This window comes from Myodes glareolus, chromosome 15 (genome assembly GCF_982192425.1).
Source record: "Myodes glareolus chromosome 15, mMyoGla1.1, whole genome shotgun sequence".
Classification (NCBI taxonomy): Eukaryota; Metazoa; Chordata; class Mammalia; order Rodentia; family Cricetidae; genus Myodes; species Myodes glareolus.
In genome coordinates, this window is record NC_142040.1 from 4,682,804 (window position 1) to 4,706,876 (window position 24,073).

The 24,073-nt window shown below is 38.9% G+C and overlaps 1 protein-coding gene across 2 annotated transcripts in view; it reads right to left on the minus strand.

Annotated features, from left to right (window-relative positions):
• Positions 1 to 576: 576 nt before the first annotated feature.
• Positions 577 to 24,073, minus strand: part of Fam81b (family with sequence similarity 81 member B) — a 91,998-nt gene continuing 68,501 nt past the window's right edge. For both annotated transcript variants that reach the window (XM_048424385.3, XM_048424394.3), the window contains exons 7-10: positions 23,503 to 23,609; positions 7,001 to 7,136; positions 5,205 to 5,400; positions 577 to 854 (exon numbers count right to left, since the gene is read on the minus strand). In XM_048424385.3, the coding sequence (XP_048280342.2) occupies positions 721 to 854; positions 5,205 to 5,400; positions 7,001 to 7,136; positions 23,503 to 23,609 (573 nt within the window). In that variant the 3' untranslated portion in view covers positions 577 to 720. The remainder of the gene's footprint in view (positions 855 to 5,204; positions 5,401 to 7,000; positions 7,137 to 23,502; positions 23,610 to 24,073) is intronic.

The window sequence follows — 24,073 nt, forward strand, 5'->3', positions numbered from 1 at the left end:
TGTTTTGAGTTGATAGGAAATCAATGCTTTTGAGGTACTTCTGAATTTACCACATAGCCTAATGTTGTGGAATATTTTTAGTGGAAGCTAGCATATTATTTTGTTTTTTAAAGGTTAGTACTTACAATTCTGACACATACGGAGTACAATAACAATATATTTTAAATGTGCATAAATTAGACTTCCTATAGACATTGGTTTTCTTAGAAAAGAGCATTTTCTGGGTCAGGAAGTTGTAAATTAGCCTTCTGATGTATACATCCCACAGATGTTTCCCTTATAGTTTATGAAATAATTTGATTGTAAATGTGTAAAATATCTGGATCTCGAATGCTAGTGCTAAAAAATAGAGATGTTTCTTTTGAAAAGAAGATATAGTTTGCTGTAATGCACAACAGATTGTAACCACGCATTGGCTGCTCTTTTCTGGCAATCAGTAGTCTAGTTCATCACTGCTCTGCCACGAAGCTGAACTTAGGTGTAGATTGCTCCTCCCTTATTTGTGAGCACATAAAAATTTAACAATGTGTATGTAAAAACATTCCTTAATATTTCATTAATAAATTAAAGACATCATGAAGCTTTCTGATTTATTGTGCCTTTCTCCTGGTATTTCAGTTTCTTTCGGAGGTGATAAGAAACACTAGAAGAAGTCAGCATCCTGAAGATCTTAATTTTCTTCTTCAGAACTAGCTAATGGAAAAGAAAGTAACTTCAAAGTTATACTTCCTGGAGTTCCACAATTTTACGCTGTAATTTCTTCAGGTCTTTCTGTACTTTATATTTCTCTAAATCCATTTTTGTTTTCAGTATTTGTTGAAGAGAGCTGAGGGAGTCATGAATTGATTTGAATCCTAGAAGAAAAGACAATAGATATACTAAAACAATGGATTGGATCTCTTCAACCCCCAAATTTGCCCTCAGCAGTCCTTCCACAATGGATCATCATTTAACTCAAAGCACATGAAATTCTACTAGGAGAAATCTAAAAATATACAAAGATGAATTAGTTCATAACAGCTTAGCTGGAATCTGTATTTATTGTGAAAACTGGTTTTTTTCCCTTCTGGAAAATTATATTTGCATGACTGTCTAAGATAATTTATATATTGATACATATTTAAAATTATATTTGTCATATTGTATATGTTCTTACTTCTGTTTACAATATTTTTGCATTTTGATACAGATGTAAATTTTTTCTGTCATATTGTATGTATGTTTCTACTTCTGTTTACGATATTTTGTATATTGATGTAAATTAAGGGATTTTGTCATATTGTACTATACATTCCTACTTCTGATAAAGATATTTCTATATATTGTCACAATTTTGAGGCCATTGTCCTTATGCTATTCATCTGCTTACAGAGTGTTTATTTTTACAATGTAAAGCTTTAGTCTTTAAGCTATATAGTGTATTTAGAATTACAGGTTAGTGGTTATTCATGTTTGTCATACTTATATTAGGTTTTCTAGATGTACAAGGATATATTCCATATAGATAGGCAATCTTCAAACATTTCAAAGACCTACAAAATATGACGTTTAAATGTTTTAACAACTTAGAATTCTGTTGATGTGAGACACTACTGCTCCTGGCAGCACCAATCTATTCCCAAGAGGATGTTGGGCACCAAAGATGCTCCATGTGGAGCTTGTTTATTTTTTGGCAAAACTGGCCTATTGGGCAAAGAACTGCCTTTGACTTGACTGCTGACAGTAAGCATGCTTGTCAAACCAGTCAAGCAGGACACAAGGAAACCTGACTGCTAAACCTTGCCAAGACAGGGTAGGACAGTCTTTCTAATTTTCCTGCTTCTGAAAATGGTCTGTTAGATATTCTAGATCATTGCCGTAACACTGCAGAAAGACATTGGGTGACTGACCAGGGAGCTAGCTATTTTTGTCAGCTCTTGCATCTTTTGGAAGTTGCTTGCTTGCAATTCCTGCTGGCTAAAGTAATATTATTTTCCTTCTTAGGTATTATTATTTTCCTTCTCAGGTTTTTGATGGGGTTGAAGATTAGATAGTTATAGTCACAATCCTCTCATATCTTAGCTAGGGCATAAGACTTAGACTCTCCAGGATAGGACATCTGTTTTTTGCTAATTATTATGGCCTGGATATTTAGAATGTGTTTCTTGCATATGTTGTTCTTGCTGGTTTTGGTTTCATCTTTGCTTATATTACCTTTCTTTCACACAATGCTTGATAGTTGCTGTTATTGTAGATTGTTTTATGTTAGGATAAAAACCTTCTTATTTAGATAAAAGGAGGAAGTATTATAGGATTTTGGTCCTGGAGCATAATTAATTAAAAACTCAGAGAGAGAAATTGGGGTTCAACCTGAAAATCTGAAAAGTAAAATAGCCAGTCACTGGCTCTTACCTTAACCTCAGTCTGGAATGGTGATCCTGCCTCCAGGAGTCTCAGAATGAGACCGTGCCTGAGAGATGTCTCCTCCTGTTTTATATTCCTCTCTAGGGCTGGGATTAAAGGTGTGCACCACTGGGATAAAAACCATGGATCACCCAGTTTCTATGGCAACTAATGTGGCTACTGGAATTAAAGGTATATGTTACCACTGCCTTCTATAAAACTGATCAGTGGGGCTGTTTTACTCCCTAATCTTCAGACAAGCTTTATTTATTAAAATACAAATGAAATACCACTACATTTCCCCTTTTTGTCTAAAACAAAAAGGATGGCTATAACTAATGTAAGAAAAACTATATACGATAAGCACAATATCTATATAATCTAATCAGGCAATGAATACAGCAACAATGACTAGTCCATTTGCATTTGACAAATTCAGAGAAAATACTCCATATCTATCCTATCTTGGTGAGTCCAAAGTTTTGTACCTAATTTACTTTCTATCATAACTTGCATTACCATCCAAACCTATCTTTTGATACCTTTCAACTTTACATTTCTTTAGTGAATTTCTTTTCTGTGTCTCATAAACAAGGGAGACTGTAACTATCTAGTCTTTAAGTACCTCAGAGACCCAAGAAGGAAATAATATTAACTGAGTAAGCAGAAAATGCAAGCAAGTGGCTTCCAAAAAAATGCAATTGTTACTCTGCAACATTGGGGCATCATCCATCTTCAGCCTACAGGCCTAGCATATTTGACAGACTCTTCTGTGAAGCAGGATATTTTGTGTCCTGCTTGTCTAGTTAGGACAGCACACTGTCAGCAGTTGAGGCAGGGCTTACTTGCCCAGTGGCTTGCTTTTGCCACAAAGAAAGTAAACTCCATGTGGAGTTTCTTCGATGCCCATTATCTTCTCTGAAGTAGATTGGGGCCACCAGGAGCAGACAAGTCTCATTGTCATAAAAAACAAGGACCTAGGTTATTAAAGAATCTTAAATGCCATATTCTGTAGAACTCTGAAGTGTTTGAAAATACATGTCTGTCTAAAATGTATTTTTGTTTGACCTTGAAAAAAATACCTAATGTGACTATAAGTTCGATTATCCTAGGTGATTAACTACTAATCTATATTTTCTTAATATCCTAAACAGTTGGTAATAATAATTTTCAACTACTAGAAATTTATGTTACATTGTTAAATGAGTTCTATAGGTACAATACTAGGAACAAGAGTAAAATGTATGTACAGTATGTTCTAACAAAAATTAATCTCAAATTTGTATCAATATACACAATTTGTATACAATATACAAAAGCCCAATCCAATATAAACATTTAAACTAATAGTTGCTTTTTAAAAGTAGATTCAATAATCTACCATTTTATATTAAATCTATATTTTCCATTTTTTCTTTTCAGAGTAGATTCAATAATCTTTCCTTTTATCCTATCATATCTAATCTCCCCCTTTTTTTGTTTCAAAATAAGAACTTTAAATCTAATTTCCTTTGTTTAGCTTTTTCCCTGACCATTATCCATAACAACTTGTAGCCAACATACTAAACAAAGACAAACATCCATAATCCATTTTTGGGGGAATGTGGGTATAGTTTTCTAGGCTACTTCATGCTGACCGGGGGTGCTGATAATCTTATGGGGACCCGAAGAAAATTTAGGATTATGATCAAGTCCTGACTGGAATATTCTGTGAGGCTGGATCATCTCAGTCAGCAGTCTTGAAGCTGTTCTGGATGTAGAACTCAGAGGAAGCTGCAACAGAGGTCCTTTAAAACATTGGGTCATCTGGGTCATCCAGTTCTATTGGAGATTTTTCAGAGGGTCTTCCTTAAAAAGTTTAGTCAATGACCTCGGGACAGCAAGCCCTAGGGCATGGTTGTTGTAATAAATCTGAAGGACTGCCCTGTCACCTGTGTACCCTGTCCCCTTAAGAGACAAGCCCTGCCCACTCTAAACCTTCCTTTTCCCTCCTAGACAAGGGGTTCTCCTGCCTCCTCTCCATCTCTTTCTCTCTGTCCATCCTTCGGAAGAGTCAGTGTCTGCCTCTCCCCACTCTCTCTTTCCTCTCTATCTGCCCCCCTCCGTTTTCTCCCATCCCATAACTCTTTATTCTTATACCCTTCCCAATACTCACTAAATAATTTCTATACCCAAGTTCTCTCTCTGCGTGGTGTATCTGTCTATCTCCCACCTGCTGCAACCTTGGGTCACCCATGAATGGTAACAGTGGTCTTGTCTGCATATGTGCCGCTTAAAAGCTGAGGGGGAGGAGTCACAAGCTCTAGATTTCTTGCTCAGGTGGTTGGGCCCCAGCTCCCCTGGACAGCACAGCAGGACACAGCAACTGGATTGTAGAAGCATGTAATCTGTTCTGTATACCCATTTTATACCTAAATAAGTCCTTGAGACCCTTTAATGGGTGTTCACGGAACACCCCTCTCTGTAAACATACTGGCTAATGAAATAATTTTATCTTGTGGGAGATATTTAAAATATTTTCTTCTAAGTTCACAATGGAGCCACAAGTCAGGTCTCTGGGAGCTCGGGGAGCTCTCACAAGTTCTATGGTGCAGAGATCTTAGCAAACATTCTCAGAGCAATGTTAGGCATGTGACAGCGCCAAGTGCAAATGAAGACCGTCTGCTCCTTTCCATACCTTTCAATCCTCTGCTGGCCTTCCGTAAGAAGGTTAAGGAAGCTGGATTAAATGTGTGATGATGCCGCTAATGACAAGACTGGCTGAAAGTAGGAACTTGTGAGAAACTGAGGCAGGAAAGGAAGGCCCGCTCGTCCCTGCTCACCTGATTGATAGTCACTTTGCATCCTCTCTAATTCACCCCAGATCCGCTTTTCCATCTGGTTCATCCTCTTGGATAGTTTATTTTCTATGAGTTTTATTTTGTTTACTTCTGCTTCCTGTTTCTGGGAGTTAATATAATTCTCCAAGTTGCTTGAAAGATGCAACATCTTTTCTTCTGTTTTCGTCTCAGACTTTTCCTAAAAGAGAGATCCTGTGATATACCTCTTGGGAAAAGAGGAACAGCTTGGGTTTATGCCTCAGCTTATAGACAGTGCTGGTTTCCCTTGGAAAGCACCAACACTGTCTCAAACTGTGGTCATGAGTGTGAGTTAATTCCTTTGTTTGACTTGGTTGTTTCGGGGCTCTTGTGCTATACATGTAGAATGCTTGGAGTTGCTGAAGTGCCTGGAAGGTTTGGAACTGTAGTCTGGTATTTAAAGTAGTATCACAAGGAAGATAGTAGATACTGCCTTCTCTGAGCTCCTTGAGAATACTCCTAAGTGTTAGAACTAACCCCTACTCCATGGGAGTCTGCATCCCATGTGGACCCCAATCAGAGGGAAGGGTTGACTTTCCACCCCAGCTGTTCATTTTTCTACATCCCCTAGGTCATAACCCCCCCCTCCCGCCCCCACGAAGTTCTGACTTAATTGATCTATGATGGAGCTCAGGAGTTAGTACAGTAGGGAAGCTCAGCCCGTGTGAGGGCGCAGAGCAGCCGTAGAGAGTCAGGGAGGAGAGACTGAGAACAAACGGCACGGCTACTCTGAATCTGTTTCCGGCTACGTGCTCCAGGAATGGTGGACTCAGTCTTTCTCTTCCTCATAGGATGACCCAGAGACACCTTCTAGAGGGATCTGGGTGCTTTTGGAGTTGAACGAGCAGGCTCACTCGGCAGCCCTGAGTCTACTACATAGGCTTTGATAGTCACAGCGGCAATAAGCTGTAGATTTCGTCCAGTTCCTGCCCCCACTCCACCCGGTTATATGCAGATTCAGGTGTGGGTCCTTAGCCCACACTAGCAAACACTTAGTAAACCACTTTGTCAACATTGTTTACTGCGCTGCTGGCGTCCCCTAATGAACTTCTCAGAACACTGGATTTATACAGTCAGAAAGCAGGTAGCCACGGGCCGCATAGGCCTTGTGCTGCCCAGACTTGGAGTGCCAGCCTGAATGGCAGAAAGAAGCCTGGACATAGGTATGTCACTCAAATGCCTTGCTACCCTCAGTCTAAAGACTGGGAGTTTCTTCTCATGGTCTGATATGGCAAAGAGTTCTTAAAACTTTGAATCTATGCCAGGCATGGTCCCAGCAGCCAAGAGGTAGAGATAAGCAGATCCCTGTGAACTCCGGGCCAGCCCAGTCTACATAATGAGCTCCATGCCGACCAGAACTACATAGTAAGATCCTATCTCAAAAATAAAAACAAAAAACAAACAACAACAACAACCAAAAAAAAAAAAAACACCCCAAAACTTTGCATAGGGAACTTGTCTAGGGCCACTGACTCCTGACCTAGGACCCCAGGACACGGATTCTTAGGTTTGGGCTGAAGAAGGTTGTCATGTCTGCTGTTGCTGTTCCAGGGAGAGCACACTTTGGGAAACCGAGGCTCCTACATCTGCAGAGGTGCCTCCTTGACCAAAGGCAGGCACCGGGCACCTACAGAGCATACAAATATGCTCCCGTGCAGCAGAGATTAACGTCAAGGGTGGGGGCAGCCACCCAGACCACCACGGGGACAGCAACCATGCAACTGTGTGTGTGAACCTCATGAAATGGCAGAGCCCCTTACCAGCTTTTCCTGCACAACCTTCAGACATTCATTTATATGACCCAGGTGGTCTTTTCTGTACTTGATAAACTGATTTTCTGTCCATTTTTGATTGTTTTCAATTTCTTCATACACATTTGTAGAAAGTGAGTTAAATCTAAGGAAAACAATTTCAATGAGTGAATTTAAAATTTAGCATTAAAATGATACAGTAAGATAATGGTCCCACGTGCCTAGGTAAGTAATTATAGGATAACTTGGGATATGGGGGTCCAGTCCAGCCTCTGTCCTTTGTATACCCCAAAATATAAATTACATGGTGATAGGTATATCGTAAGCTCACTGGTAACATTCTCACATAGAAATGCACTTTGGTATCATCCGTGTGGATATCCACTAAAGGCTTGAGTTTACTGTGTGAGGGAAAGAAATACTCAGGTCACTTCATGGTGGAGGTGACAGATCTTTTCTGTATAGAGCCAGAAAGTAAGTGTTTCAGGCTTTTAGCCTTTGTTTTGTGTCAAACAATGCTGCCACTGCGGTAGCAGAGGAGCCAGAAACAGCACAAACAAAGGGCAGAGCTGTGCTCTGATCAAACTGTGCTTGTGTATACCCAGAGTGGAGTCCCACAGAATATTCTCAGGTCACGCTGTATAACTCTTAAAAACATTATTCAGAAATGTGAAACGCATCACCTCTGGGCAGTTCAGCTGCCCGAGTTTGCTGACCACGGCTTTGTGAGCCCCACTCTGAGGCTTGGGAAGAACAAAAAGAACCTGCAATGTTCAGTAGAGGAAGGGGCGGGAGCCCCAAATGTAGCTTGGAGAGAAGCGTCTAAGGTTTGGCTGAGGGAGTGTGTTCCCCGGCAAATCATTATGTTCTCTGCACAGTGGATCTATGTGGATGGATTTGAGGCTGCTGGAGGCATCATTTGTGTGAGTTAGTCATGTAACAAAACAAAGAACAAACAAACCAACAAGCCTGAAGCAGCAGACTTACAGAAAGGGTTGCTGATGCTGTGAACTGTAAGAACGTTAACAAACAACAGAAGAGTTTAAAAACTGGAAGTGAATGTTGTTTCGGAGGTTAAAAGCATTGTAAGCAGGTAGAACTTAATATAAAAAGTCACTGTGGAGTGGTTGAGTGGCACACAGGGGACATGCTGATCTCAGAAGGAAGGGGAGGAAGCATGGAGGCTTGTGAGTTGTGGGATAATGCTTTTGTACACTGTAAAGATTTGCCAGTTGGCTAATCTGGTTTCCTCTCGTCCATCTCTCTCAATCCATCCTATCCTTCCCAGGGCCGGAGTCCACTCCAGAAACTGAGCAGCCATGACATATGTTGAGGTCAAGACCTACAAGTATATCCATGACAACCATGTGGGACCCTCACCCCTTATTCTCAAAGGGGCAAGAAAAAATTTCTTAGCAAAATGTTTTAAAATTAGAAACCCCGGGCTAGCTTCATGCTTCCGGGAAGGATAGTGGCCCCTCCCGACTCAGGAGAATACAAAGCACAGACAGGACCATCTGGTGATAAGGATGTCCTGACTCAGGAATGGCGTGGCCTTGCTTGCTAACAAACAAGGATGGAGAAAAGCAAAAACCTTGCACCCGTGACAAAAGCAGCTTCAAAAGGCCTCTTTGTAGTTACACCTTTAGAAGCCTACCCCACAGAGGAGATACAACTCCTCTCTACCTCACTGCAGCGGGGTCAGAGATGGGTTCCACACATGTTTGTATTATGCTGATTAAACCTTGCTTATTATAGTCTGGGCCTCTCTGGTGGTCTCTCTCTGGAGGTCGTAATCTGGGCACAACAAACCACAGCAAGTTTTGTTGTCTTGATGTTTTGCAGATCCTGTCTTACCTGCTCTGCCTCACAGTCAGTTACCAGGATCAACTGTGGGCTTACTACAAGCAACTAAGGGGACCATGATACATTCTGGGAACTCTTCATTATGCGCCAGCATCGGCTTGCCTGGAGTTTTTCATCTGGGCACTGAGGATCTGTGAGTGGCCTGGGCTGCCTGAGAGAGTGACTCAGACATACCTCCCTTCTGGGACTCCACTCTGCTCCCTAACACCCCTGGAGCCACCCACAATTCCTGCCACAGCTTCAGGACCTTCTACCTGTGGTCCAAAACACAACATCCCTGACAATGACAACCAAAAGAAACCAGGCTACCCCAAGCCTGTCCGGGACACCAAGCAACCAAAGTCCTTAGGAGAGAATTCAGAGCAAGTCCCACAGGCCAGTTTTGGGGCCATCCCAAGATGTCTGGTGGCTCTTTGATGCCCTTCCCAACCAGGAAGCTCTTAGCCCTCAGTCCTCAGAGAGCATCATGGCCAAGAACCAGAACTGGGTGGCACCTACACAGCAAGTGTTGACTTCATTCCCACATCACAGCATGGACCCGTGTCTCCCACTGTTTCCTTCCAGCCTTCCACATACTACCCTTAGGACAAGCCACCTGCCTGGGTCACGGTATTCGTTCCATCTCCTGAGACCTCTCCTGTCCCTTTTGGGACAGGCTAAAATATTATGCTGTTTGTCACTGATGATAGACTACTCCATAATGTGTAGTATTGGCAAAGTAATAATTGCTCTGATATTTTTCTGATAAAATTAGGTACAGTTTAGTTTATGGTATTAATCATTAGAAATCAAATAATGTGAGGGACATACAGCACGTTTATATCTTTCCGACTGCTAAAAAAGTATTTGGACTCATAATTAAAAAATAGAAGCATCAGCTGAATGTGTCAGCACACAACAACAGTCCTAGCAATTCGGGAGTAGAGCCTGGAGGGTTGTTCTCAAGTTCAAGGCAAGGCCGGACTATATATTAAACTGGATAAAAGACAGGGCTATGTAATGAGACACTGTCTCCAAACACAGGAGAGAAGGGAGTGAATGGAAAGGAAGAAAGAAAAACATCAACCAAAAGCAGGTCTTACAAGATAATTTCTATTTAGACCAGTGGCTGCCAACTGCAGGAGTGGGAGTAATGGCTGACAACAATATTCATTGTCAGCACTGGGAGGCGCTATTGTCATTTAGTGGGTAGAAACTAGGACTCTTACTAAGATCCTCCAGGGGCAACTGCCAAGAATCACACAATCAAGCCATCATCAGCAATGCTAAAGGCTGGAATCTGTGACTTGGATCCCAAACAACGGATGGGGAAGTTTATTACATTCAGAACTTCATCGTATCTACATTTTCTCACTTTAATTTCTGACACACATGGAAAATAGAGCTTGATCAGCATGAAATCAGTTTCTCTTTTACACAGTGTCAGGATTTTCAGTCACCTGCACAACTGGCTAATTGCTGTCAGGTCTCAGGGAAGTAAGACCAGTAAGTGTTGGTGGACAACACTGTTTGGGCCAACTTTTTGTGGAAAGTTACAGCCTTATCTTCTGCTCTCATTCATTCAGATTTGTCTGTTGGTAAACACCATTTTAATAGAGGTCTCTTTTCTGACCACCCTTTACCTCATGTGACATCCCCTTACCCCATGTCTTAACTGTTCTATTGCTGTGAAAATATCATGACTGCTGTATAAGAAAACATTTAATTGGGGACTTGCTTACAGTTTCAGAGGGTTAGTCCATTATCATCATGGTAGGGAGCATGGTGGCACACATGGGACTGGAGCAGTAGCTGGGAGCCACATCCTGATCCATTGGCAGAGAGAGAGAGAGAGAGAGAGAGAGAGAGGATCCTGGGCCTAATGTATGCTTTTGAAACCTCAAAGCCTACCCCTAGTGACACACCTCCTCCAACCCTCCAACAAGGCCACACCTCCTAATCCTTCTCAAACAGTTCCACTAACTGGAGGCCAAGCTTTCAAACATTTGAACTTTTAGAACCATTCTCATTCAAACTACCAGAACTTCGTTATCAAAAATTAAGTAGAAATAGGTTTGTCATTTTACTTCTAGGTTCTCTTTTTTTATTCCAGTGATCTATCTTTCCATTTTTATGCCAAAACCAAAGTGTCTTTATCACTATAACTCTATGAAGTACTATTTGAAGTCAGGTATATAATACCTCCAAAAAGGATTGCTTTGGCAATTTGTGTTCTTTTGTGGTTCTGTTATGAATTCTGTATTGATTTTCTTATACCTTTGAAATGGGACATGGGAATTCTGATATTTTTTGCATTAATTCTTTTTAATATTGATTTGAATAATATAGACATTTTTAAAATATTAATTCTACCTACCCAGGAGCATAAAATAGGTTTTCATTATCTACTATCTTCTATGATTTTCTTTTTCAACATCTTGAAATCTCTGTTGTAAAAGTCTTTCACATCTTTAATTGGATATTTTCCTAAATACTTAATTTTGGAGGGAAATATTTTTAACTGAAAGGAGTTTCCATATAATATATCCTGATAATGATTTTCCTCTCCCAATTCCTCCCAGATCCTTTCCTCTTCTCCACCCACCCAATTCCACACCCATTCTTTCTCTCTCTAGAAAACAGGCATCTTAAAAGTATCCTAAACAAAACATAAAGCACACACACGAAACACATTCAAACACACATACACACAACAACAACAAATTCCATAAAAACACAAAATTGGAAACCATAATGTACAAGCAGAAGGCTATGAAGACAAAACAAAATGCCCATATAAAGCAACATTAGCCAAAAAAAAATCTAAAACAGTGCCATTGAGTTTTGGTGTGTGTGTGTGATTGGCCTCTACCACTGGGCTTAGGGTCTACACTTGTATGTGGTTAATATACCCGATCAGTTCTCTTCAATGGAGAAAACTACTTCTTCCTTCATAAGTGGTTGTCAATTGGAGATAGCTTCTTGGTTAGGATGGGAGCTACGTCCACTTATTCTCTCATGCTGGTCTGACTTGAACCTGTGCAGTCCTGTGCCTGTTGCCCTAGTGTCTGTGAATTTATATGTGTGTCATTTCTGTTATGTCTGGAAGACACTGTTTCCTTGGAATCTTCCATACCCTCTGGTGCTCAGAATCTTTGTACCTCCTCTTCCACACAATTCCCTGACCCACAAAGGCTTGATGAAGACATACCATTTAGCCTGAGTGTTCCAAGGTCCCAGTTGTGTCTCTGTGTAGGAGCAAGCTTCTCTGATGATGGCTGAATGAGGCATTGATATATGGGTAGCAAAATGCCTTTCAGAGACATTTTATTGCTGTTCTTTAGCAGAACAGCGGTACTTGGTTGGTGGGGGGGGCTATTTTGAATGGAATATTTTCGCTAATTTTCTCAGAGAGTAGCCTATTAGTATAGATGAAGGGTAATTTTGTTTTGTTTTTTAAGTACATACTTATTCTGTATCTTGCAATAACCTTACTGTAAATGTTTATTATAAGCTCCAAAGATTTTCTAGTAGACCCAAGAGGGTTTTAAAAGTAAGGAATCATGTCCTCTATAAGTAGGGATGATTTGATTCCTTCCTTCTCTATTGTTATCTTTTTATATATTTCTTTTATCTGGTTGGTATAGCTAAGACTTTGAGCACTATTTCAAATAAGACAGGGGAGAGTGGATGAACATCCTTATATCATTTCAGATTTTAGAGAAAATAATCTCAATTCATCTCTGTTTGATATAATGTTGGCTACAGGTTTGTTTCATATAACCTTTATTATTTTGAGGTATATTCCATCTATTCCTACCTTATCCAGAACTTTTATCACAGAGGCATGTTGAACTGGGTCAAATGTCCTTTTAGCATCAACTGAGATAATTCTGTGGTTTCTGTCTTTGGGATTGGTGTATTATATTGACTTACATGTGTTGAACCAACCTTGTCTTTCTAGGATGAATCCACTTGGTCACAAGGTGTACCCTTCTTGACATGTTCCTGAATTCTGTTTCCAAATATTTTGTTAAGAATTTCTGCATCTGTATTCATCAAAAAATTGGTCTGGATGCCTGGATAACCCAAGGGCCATTCCTGCCAGCAAAACAAATAGGCTGATGGTGGATTCATACCTCTCCTTCTGCTCTTCCAGGTATGTCTTCCAGTCTCATCTCAAGCTCTTTAGCAGAAAACCTAATGTGGTCTCTCTCTTTCCTCTTTGACCCCACACCCAGCAGATCACAAAGATCTTCTCCCTAATCTCCTTTCTCCCAAACTTATCCCACCCCAGTCTCCTTCACCAGCAGACATTCACCAGGTAAGCAGGCCAGGGAACCAGGAAGTCTACTGAGGACCTTCATTGTGACCACCTCCTCTCCAAATCCAATCCTCCAGACTTATTCCTTGCTCTTCAACAGAGCACCAGGTGCACCTTCCTTGTCCACCTCCCCCATTTCCTATGGATCCCACAGATCATCCCCTCCTAACTTCCTTTCTCCAACTCCAGCAGGTACCAAACCTGCCGGAAAACCAAGAGACTGCCTGCAGATCTCTTTTCCCCCTGTCCTCCAAATCCAATACCTCAGTATCATGCCCAGCACTGGAGCAGAACACCTGTGGCAGACTTTCCTGCACCTCCGTTTCTAACTTCTGTGGATCCACAGATCTTCCCCTTCTAATCTTCCTTCCCCCACTCATTTCTTTGTCCCAAACCCCAATTCCAGACCTCCTGTTATCCCAAGGGCTTCTCCTTCCAGGGAACAAGTAAGGTGATGGTGGATGCACCTCTTCTTCTGCTCTTCCCTATCTAATCTCCCCAAGTCTTGTCCTTAGCTCTGCAGCAGAAAACTTGCGGTGTCTCCCTTCCTGCTTTGACCCAATCTCCAATATATCACAAAGACCTTTCCCTCCAACCTTTCTTCTCCCAACTCATCCCACTCTTCCAGCCTCAAACACCTTTGCACATCAGCTGAGCATGCCAGGAAAACAGACAACAGGCATCAAGGGGAGGAAACAGAAACCAAGGAATAAAACACCCATACAATAAAGACAAATCCAGAAATCAACAGCTCGACCTTTAATCATCTCAAACCTGGATGCCTAAATGCCAACATAAAAACACAATCCAAAACAGCCAAGGCAATTTGTCTCCACTAGAGTCCAGCTATCATGAATAATTCAACATAGCTGAAGCACAAGAAAAAGACCTTAAAACCAACCACATGAAGATGATAGAGGTCCTTAAAGAGGAAATCAATATATCTCTTTAAAAAATACAAGAAAAGTTAAACGAGGAAATTCTTAAGGAACTAACTTCAAGAAAACACGAACAAACATTGGAAAGAAATGAATAAAACTATTCAAGACCTGAACATGCAAATAGAATTGATAAAGAAAACAAACTGAGGGATTTCTGGAAGTAAAAATTTAGGAATTTGAACAGGAAACATAGAAGCAAGCTTCACCAACAGAATACAAGAGATGAAAGAGACAGTATCAGACATTGTAGGTATGACAGAAGAAATGAATATATTGGTCAAGAAAATATTAAAGAACACATCAAAAAGATCATCCACCATTATCAATTAGGCTTCATCCCAGAGATGCAGGCATGCTTCAATATATGAAACTCAATAAATGCAATCCGTCATATAAACAAAGCGAAAGAAAAAACCATATAATCATTTCATTAGATATAGAAAAGGCCTTGATAAACTTCAACAGCCTTACATGATAAAGGTACTGAAGACATTGAGGATATAGGGGACATACCTGAACACAATAAAGGTAGATTACAGGAAGCCAATTGCCAACATCAAATTAATTAGCGAGAAACTAAAAGCAATTCTACTAAAATCAGGAACAAGACAAGGCTGTCCACTCTCTCCCTATCTACTCAATATAGTACTTGAAGTTCTAGCTAGAGCAATAAGACAATAACAACAACAAAAAAGATCAAGGGAATAGAATTGGAAAGGTAGAAGTCAAACTTCCTCTATTTGCAGATGATATGATAGTATATATAAGTGATCCCAAAAATTCCACTGGGAAACTCCTACAGCGGATAAACACCTTTAGCAAAGTAGCTGTGGTGTGGGAAGTCCTTCTGTATATGTGTTGCTTTTATTGGTTAATGAATAAAGCTCTTTTGGCCTATGACTGGGCAGAATAGAGTAAGGCAGGAATTCCAAGCAGTAGAGTCAGGGAAACGCCATGTAGCCACCGAAGGAGATAGATGCCAGAACCTTTACCAGTAAGACTCTAGGCTTGTGGTAAAATACAAAATAATAGAAATGGGTTCATTTAAGATGTAATATGTAGCTAGAAATACGCATGAGCTAATTGGCTAAGCAGTGTTATAATTAATATTGTTTCAGTGTGATTATCTCAGGTCTGGGTGGTCAGGAAATGAATAAGTGGTCTTCTCCTACACAACTGGATAAAAAAAAACTCACAAAAATCAGTTGCCTTCTCATATACAAAGATAAAGAGACTGAGTAAGAAATTAGGGAAACAATGCCTTTCACAGTAGACACATAATATAAAGTATCTTAGGATAAACTCTAAACAAGTAAATGAAAGATGTGTATGGAAAGGACCTCAAGTCTTTGAAGAGAGAAACTGAAGAAGCTATCAGATAATGGAAAAGTCTTCCGTGCTCATGGATTGGTAGGGCTGCTATGTTGAAAATGGTCAGCCTACCAAAAAGAAATCTACAGATTCAATCCAGTCCCCATCAAAATTCCAACACAATTCTTTACAAACCTTAAAAGGACAATTTTCAACTTCATATAAAAACACAAAAAACCCAGGATAGCTAAAATAATTCTGAAGAATAAAAGAATTTCTGGAGGTATCCCCATTCCTAATCTCAAGTTGTGCTATAAAGCAATAGTAATAAAAAACAAAAACCATAATAACGACATTGAAAAAAAACTGCGGAAAGTAACAATAAAGTGACTCCAAATGATATTCTGCTATGCTCATAGATGGGTACTTTATTCAGCAATCATAGATGAGGCTTCCTCCTGCAGCAGGTGGGAACAAATATAGTCCCACAGCCAGACATTGTGCAGAAAGAGACCTCAGAACACACAGTTCTAAGTGATTCCATCAAATTGTTCACTTCAGTACTCAGGAAACCCCCTGGAAGAGGAAGCAGAAAGAGGAGCTCATATGGACTCACAGAGACTGAAGCAGCAAGCACAGGACCTACACAGGCCTGCCCCAGGTTCCCTGAATATACACCACAGCTTTCAGTTTAGTCCTTTTATAAGATTCCTGAATGTGTGTGTGGGTCTCTGATTCTTGCGCCTGCTCTTGGGGCTCTCTTATTTTTCTGTTGGCTTGGCTTGTTACCTCTTAGAAGCCTGTCCTTTCCTAAGGAGACACAGAAAGGGAGGGGATATGGATGGGAGAGGAGGTGGGAAGGAGCTCAGGGGTGAAGAGAGACGGGAAACTGTAATCAGATTGTATTGTATGAGAAAAGAAATTATGTTTAACAAAAGGAGGAATTGGTCTGTAGTTGTTTTTCTCATCAAATAAAGATGATATGGGTTTCAAAGAACGAATTTGGCAGTGTTCCTTCACTTCTTATTATATGGAACAAGTTAAGAAAATTGGTCTGAAATCTTCCCTGGAAGTTTGATAGACTCCATATGGTCCTGGGCTTTTAACAAGAGCTTCTTTCTCATTGTTTATTAATTGAACTGTTTAAGTTGTTTATATCTTTGAGGTTTAATATTCATACATAATATGCTTTAGAAAATGTTCTATTTCTCCTGAGTTATCCAACTTTTCAGAGCCTAAGTTCTTATGGTAATTTCTAATGATGATCTGTATTTCATAGAAGCCAGTAAAATGACACCTTTTGATCTCTAATTTTACTAATTTGAGTCATCTCCTTTTTCTTTTTGTCAGATTTACTAAAGGTTTGTCTATTTTACTAAATTTTTCAAAGAACCAATCCTTGGTTCATTTTATGTATTATTCATTTAATCTAAATTTCATTAATTTCTTCCCTAATTTTTATTACTTCTTGCTACCTTCTCTAAGATTAGTTGTTGTTTTTCGAGAGCCCTGAGGTGTATCATTAGGTTATTTGATTTTTTAATATGAGTACATATTGCTGTAACTTTTCTTTTAGGCCTGCTTTGGCTGCGTCCTAGAGGTTCTGATAGGATGCATTTTCTGTTCATTTGTCCCTAGTAATTTTTTTATTTCCTCTCTGATTTTGTGAATTACCCATAGTGTGTTATTTATTCTCCAAATATTTTTGTGGTTTCTGTAATTTCTCTTATTTTTGATTTCCAGTTTTATTACAATATGGTCTGGGAGGAGACAAGGAATTATCTCAATTTTTGTGTGTAAATTTATTTTGAATCTATAAATTTCTGTGCAGCAAAGGAAACAATAAACAGAGTTAACAGATGTCCCAGAGCATGGGAGGAAATCTTTACCAGCTACATTTCAGACAGAGCCTAATATACAGGTTTTACAATGAACAGCCAGAATTAAATACCAAGGAAATGAAACTGCCAAATAACAAATAGGCAAATTAGCTAAACAGACGGTTAAAAAAAAAAGAAATACAAATGGTCAATAGATGCTTTAATACATTCAATATCCCTTGCCATCAGGGAAATGAGAAGTAAACGCCTTTGAGACACCACCTCACCCAGTCAGAATGGCCATCATCAACAAATACGATAACAAATACTGGAGAAGACATGGAGAGAAAAGAACCCTTACTCACTTTTGCTGAGTAATTAGCTAATATGGCCATTGTGGAAATCAATTTGGCAATTTCTCAAAAAATTAAAACTAGGACTACCATATAACCAAGGAATTTATTTACTCCTGGCCATACACAGCACATGTCATACTCCATCCTAAGATATTTGCACCCTCTTGTTTATGGCTGCTTTATTCTCTAGAGCAAAGAATTAGAATCAATCGAGTTGTCTTCAACAGATAAATGTATTTTGAAAATTTGGTATTTATATAAAATAGAATGCTACTGAGCTCTAAACAAATGAAGTTAAAAATATTTCAGGAAGATTAAAGGACTTAGAATATATATTATTTAGCAAGGTCATATGATATCAGAAAGAAACTGCATAGTCTCTCTGGTATGCAGAATTTAACCTGTAATGCACGCATGTTTGTAAACAAATGTACATGGCTAGAGCATAATATAAAGAAAGAAGAAACATAAGGGAATGAAGAAGGACAAAAATGCCGGCAATGCACACACATTATGAAAGAGTGAATGAAGCTCATTGTTTTCCTAGTTCTAACTCTGTCGTGGAACTTTTGGGTTTGGTAGTAGATAAATGCATAAGATATATTCAATACTGAAAGTGTGTGTGAAATTTAATGTGAAGTTACAGCATCTGTTCCCAGTGTCTATTTTAACTGTATAAAAGTCCACTGAAATGGATAGACTTTGGGTCTGGTTAATTTGGGTGTGTGATATTTTTATTTATTTCCAAGCTTTTTTTCAATATTAAACTTTATAAAATTAAAAAAATAAAGTACAAATTGACAAAAAAGCTTGTTAAGCTATTTAGAGATCTACCATGCTTTGATTTTCATCTTCTTTTCTCTGTCTGGCGAAGTAATTAGTTGTTATAGTTTACAGGGACAGTAAGTGAGAATGAGATTCTCAGCTCACTTTTGCTTGTAATGAATGTTACCTTTGCTCCTTTCTCATATACACAGTATGAATGTCTCTCTGAACAAGAACACACTACGCCCAAGAAGCATCTTCTGAAAGGGTGTGTTGCTAATTGAAACTCTGAAATTAAAATAAAACTCCAAACACAATTACTATAATAACCTCTTTACTACAAGGCCAGCTTTCAATTGAAGAATGGCTTTCCTGTTAACACTAGAAATCAGACTACATCTGCTGGTAATATATTAAAACAGAAAAACATTTTAAAAAGCATTTTCCTTTGAAGATAGAGCAAAATAAGTTTGTGTAAATCTTTGCTTAGAATTATCTCTAACATCAGGAGCATGGTTTCCCCTAACTCTGTAGATTGCAGAACTAATAGTTAAAAATTACAGTGTCATTAATTATGTGTGTGACATTTACAATTTAGTTACCTAACCATCTAGAGTACAGGGTGTGGGAGTAGTTCAGCCATAAGTAGATAGATAGATAGATAGATAGATAGATAGATAGATAGATAGATGATAGACAGACAGGCATACAGGTAGGCAGATGATAGGTAGGTTGAAAGGTAAACAGCTCTTTTAAAATTTTTCTTAAAAGCAAAAGCCAGACTTAAAAATATAGTCAGAGCCCTCAGTAGGACAATGCAGGTGACTCATTTTGTTCTTGTTTAATTTTTATGTAGATGAAACAAAGGCTAACTCTCATCCTCAGCGCAATTCTAGGAAGGCTTAACTGGAACCTGAAGTTACAGCAGAGGCCAGTCATAGCTGAGACCAATGGTGCAATGCCTTCATTACGGTTGGCATATTCAAACTACACAGCTCCGTTCTGAACCATTGTTACCAGAGCCACTGATGCACCCAATGCAATGTCTTGCCCTAAACAATTCACCAAATTAACAGTTTTTAGAAGATTTAAAGATTTTCTTAAAAAAAATCAGACTGTGACTTTGACAAAGTGAATGTAAAAATATAAAAATAAAAAACAAGAAAAGAGAAGGAAAAAAAGCAATGGGTTGTAATGAATCTATAAACACAGAAGATATTTCTACTTTTTGTAATTATGTTTTTTATGTGTGTGTGTGGTAGACTATGTGCTGTTCCTTTGGAAATTGAGTCAGTTTTGAGCTTCATGTCAAAAGTGAGAAATTAATTCTAACAAATATATTTTCCTCGTAAGTTAACTCCCGTAAGTATAGTTTTTGTAAACTCATTTATGTTAAGGGAAAGGGATGCATTACTGGATTGTCTGTCTAGTGTGTAGAAGGCCCTGGCTTTGATCTCCAGGACTGAACCAAATAAACAAACGAAAAACTAAATGACTGTCTTAGAGGCATCATGTACTAAAAATAACCACCCGAGCTTTGAAGTTAGACACTGCTTGTGTGATCTGGGCAGATCACTTCATAGTAATTCAAAATGCCCCGTCTTTTGAGTAGTGTTAAGAGTTGCCATGCAGGGTGGGGTGCAGGGTGAGGCTTGAGGTCTTAGGGACTGGTAGTTTTCTGTAAACAAGCCCTGTGTTTTTCACTTCTATCCAAGTCTTTGGCACTGTTGGACTCCTGCTTTACCTGTGTTTAGCTTTTTATTCACCTATGCTTTCTTCCCACATGTATGTGTCTAAGATAAATTCCACATGTAATTCTGAAAGCTCGCCCATGCATTGGTTGGCTTCCATTTGTGTTTGAATATGTGGTGTGCTAAGTATACAAAGATGGGTGTCATACAGTGCTGTTTTGGAAACTTTTCAGATTTCTGCCATGATATCGTTTGCCAAGTGTGGTAATAAGATTGAACTTCATGTCTTTACGACACTGACTACTGGCCTTCTCTTTTCTTATAAACCCCTGTCTGCCAAGCCATGAGAACTACTGAGAGCGACTGGCCTAGGTTGCCCCTGAAAAACTGTACCAGTAGACAGCTGCTTCTCATGATAGGAACAGTCTTGCGGTATAAGAATTAAATTGTTGACTTAGGATATTATTTAGCTGAGCAGCTGACTAAGTTGCCTCCAGAAGGAGGTGACTCCGAGGACTCCAGTGCCCACCACTATTGTAAGATCTAGTAACAGGTGGCATCATGATATATATCAATAGGAAGCCTGCACACAACACGGAGGCTTTTCAGCTCAATTAAAATATATCTAATTGACAGAAAAATTTGTTACAGTCTCTAAATGTGAAATTACTTTTAAAATTTAGCCTTAAAGTCACTAAAATATTTTTATTGAACCACATCCTTTGTTCCGTGACAATGCTTCTTTTAAAGTGAGAAAAATGCACAACTCTCTCAGAACGTAAACTTAGAGTCTCAGCATTCTGACATCAGCTGTGAACTGCATGCTTTGGGGAGCTGGAGGAGAACTGACTGCTGTTTAAGAGCAGCTTTGATAAATGTTAAAATCTAATCTGCCACAGAGGTACTACGTAGCCTGCCCAGCTTACTTTGCACTTATTCAAAAGCATTTGTAACACACACCTCTGTCAAAGGTTAGCAGCCCTGATGGGAAGGATTCCGATGGGCTAAGAAAATGATTTTAAAATTTTGATGCAAATTTGACAAATAAGAATAGGCAAATCACAGAAAAGGAAAATCAGGCAGTGAGGAGGCTGCACATTAAAACACATCCTGTTCCATCTGGTAGACTGCAGACATTGCAAGGGAAGCGTGCTCGGTTCTGATGGAATGGCGGAAAGACCCCTGTGTACATTGCTGATAAAACGACAGACACCTATGCTATTTAAAGAGAAACTTACACCAGCTAGTTACCTGTGTAGACATTCACTGAGATGTGTAGACTTAGGGTCTGCTTAATTTCACTCCATGTTTTGTTTTCATTTGCGAGTTCCTTGTTAAAAAGTTTTTAAAAATATGCTTTTTGACCTAGAAATTTTTATTTTACTATGCTAATTAAAATTTAAAGTTAATGTGCAAAGTAATGAATTTTACTATGGCATTTTCATACTTAAATGTTATTATATTTTGTTCTTCTTTGTGGTTTTACAAGACAGGGTTTCTCTGTGTAAGAGCCCTGGGGGTCCTGGAACTCACTCTGTAGACCAGGCTGGCCCCTGCCTCTGCCTTTCAAGTGCTGGGATTAAAGGCCTGCTGTTCTTAATCAAGTCTGCTCTTCACTCTTTTTCTCTCTCCTCTTTATGGCTTCTTTCCTCAGTCCCCATAGTCTTCCTTCTGCTTCGCATCATCCGGATTCCATTATCTTCTCTCTCTCCACCCGAACGTCTTTTCCTCCCTTTGTTTTGTTCCCTTCTTACTTTCTGACCTGAACAACATGAACGAGTGTGCTCACACATACGCACATATGCACACATACAAGTGCACACACATACTCTTAGATTCTGCATATGACAGAAAATATGCAATATTTGTCTTCTTGAGTGTGGTTTATTTCACTTAACACAATCATCTTCCATTCCACCTCCCCATAAATTTTATTATTTCACTTTTTCTTTATGACTGAAAGAATTTTCACTGTGCATGTACTATAGTCTTCTTACCCTTCATGTGTTGATGGGCATCTAGTCTCATTATACTTTTTAGCTTTTGTGAAGAAAGCAGTGATAACCACGGATGTGCAAGCATTTCTGCGGTATCGTGACTGAATGCCCGTCAGGTGTGTACACTTAAGAGTGGTATAGCAGGTTCGTGTGGTAGCGCTACCTTTAGTGTTTTCAGGGGCCTCCATGCTGACATCCGCAGAAACTGTGAAAGTTCACAGTTTAAATTGTATATCTAAAATGGTTTGCACTTTCACTTTCCCTTTAAATATTTTTTCTTTTCCTTAATCTGAAAGTAAAGGTATTAGATCAACCACATAGCTGCTTACTGATTAGTCTCATTGGATGGGAGCTTCTGAATCTGAAAATGTTATAAATATGAAGAAATTGATAGTTTCCCTTTACTTGAGAAATCTCTGTCTCCAGGTTTTGGCAAAAACTCATCTATCATAATTTTTAGGGTACATACATTTTCCATTTTAACATGATGAAAGTAAAGTGTGTTCACATTATCGCATACTATAGTTTGTTGGCTTCGTGATTTTGAAGTACAAAATACTATGGTGTTTCATATGGTCAGTGAGAATACAGAAGAGATGTGGAGAATAGAGAGAGCATGGTATTTTCCAGGTGCTTTGGGACACAGAGAGAAAAGAACAAGATACAAAGAATGGTAAGATCATCGTACTCAATAACCAAGTAATGATTTTCCTTTGTGTTACATTCTTGGGACACGATGGTCATTTAAACAGGACTACAGTCATTCAAACATTTGTTTAATCCTCTTTATTACTTTCTTTTTCAAATAAGGGAAATTCAGTGTGGGAGGGGTAAGGACCAGTTTCTAAAAGGGCAATATAAAGCAGCAATTACACAGCCACAGAGGAAGTGTAAATAAATCAAGGTTGTACTAAAGCATATCAGATACCTTTTTGTAATCAATTTGTGTTCAGTAGAACTTTACATTGATATATTGTAATATAAAATTGGTAAAAAACTAAAATTATGCTATAGGAAGCGTTAGAGTGAATTTTACAGAACAGCCAGTGTGCAGAACAAACAGCAAATTCACATTCCTGGGCTGCAAAGATGCCGCAGTAAAGGAGCTCGCACAAAGTCTGCTGACCTGAGCTGACCCATGAGTCCCACATGATGGAATGAGAGAGTCAGTCCTATGATAGTCATGCACACTTCTATAAATAAATAAATAAATAAATAAATAAATAAATAAATGCAATGGTTTAAACTTTAAATAACATAAATTATGTTAAAATTCACATTTATTCTCTTATAAACATTGTACAAATTACCTTAGTGTGGAATGTCTACTGAGTTGATTTATTACTTTGTTTTTTGTCTAGACTCAAATTCCTGGAATAGGTTTTATTTATTGTCAGTTCTTTCATTATGCAAAACCTTTGAAATTCACTGAACAGAATTAAAAATCATCCATTTACTTACTTGAATTCTAAGAGGTTCATTTCATGCCGATAATCTCCCTGGACCGTCTTTAAGTTTGAGGTGTGCTCAGAAGTAGATGCCTCTATCTTTCCTAAGAGCTGCATTACCTAAGGGAAGCACAGGATGTCTAAGTGTGAGAGCAGCGTCGTTAACATACACACAATTTCTTTCTAAAGAAGCTAGAGTGCATTGCAGTAGAAAATGAGCCACCTGTCAGAAGAACAAGTAGGCCACTCTACACAATAGAAAGTTCCCTTGCTACATAATAATCAAAATACTAAACAGACAGAACAAAGAAAGAATATTAAAAGCTACAAAGGAAAAAGACTAAGTATATATAAAGACAGATCTATTAGATTTACATCTGGCTTTTCAATGTAGACTCTAAAAGCCAGAAGGGCTTGGGCCAATATGTTGCATTCTTGAGAGACCACAGCTGGCAGCCTCGACTACTATACCCAACAAAACTTTCAATGACTATAAATGGAGAAAATAAGATATTTCATAATAAAGTCAAATTTAAATAATGTATATTTACAAATCCAGTCCTAAAAAATGTGCTATAAGGAAA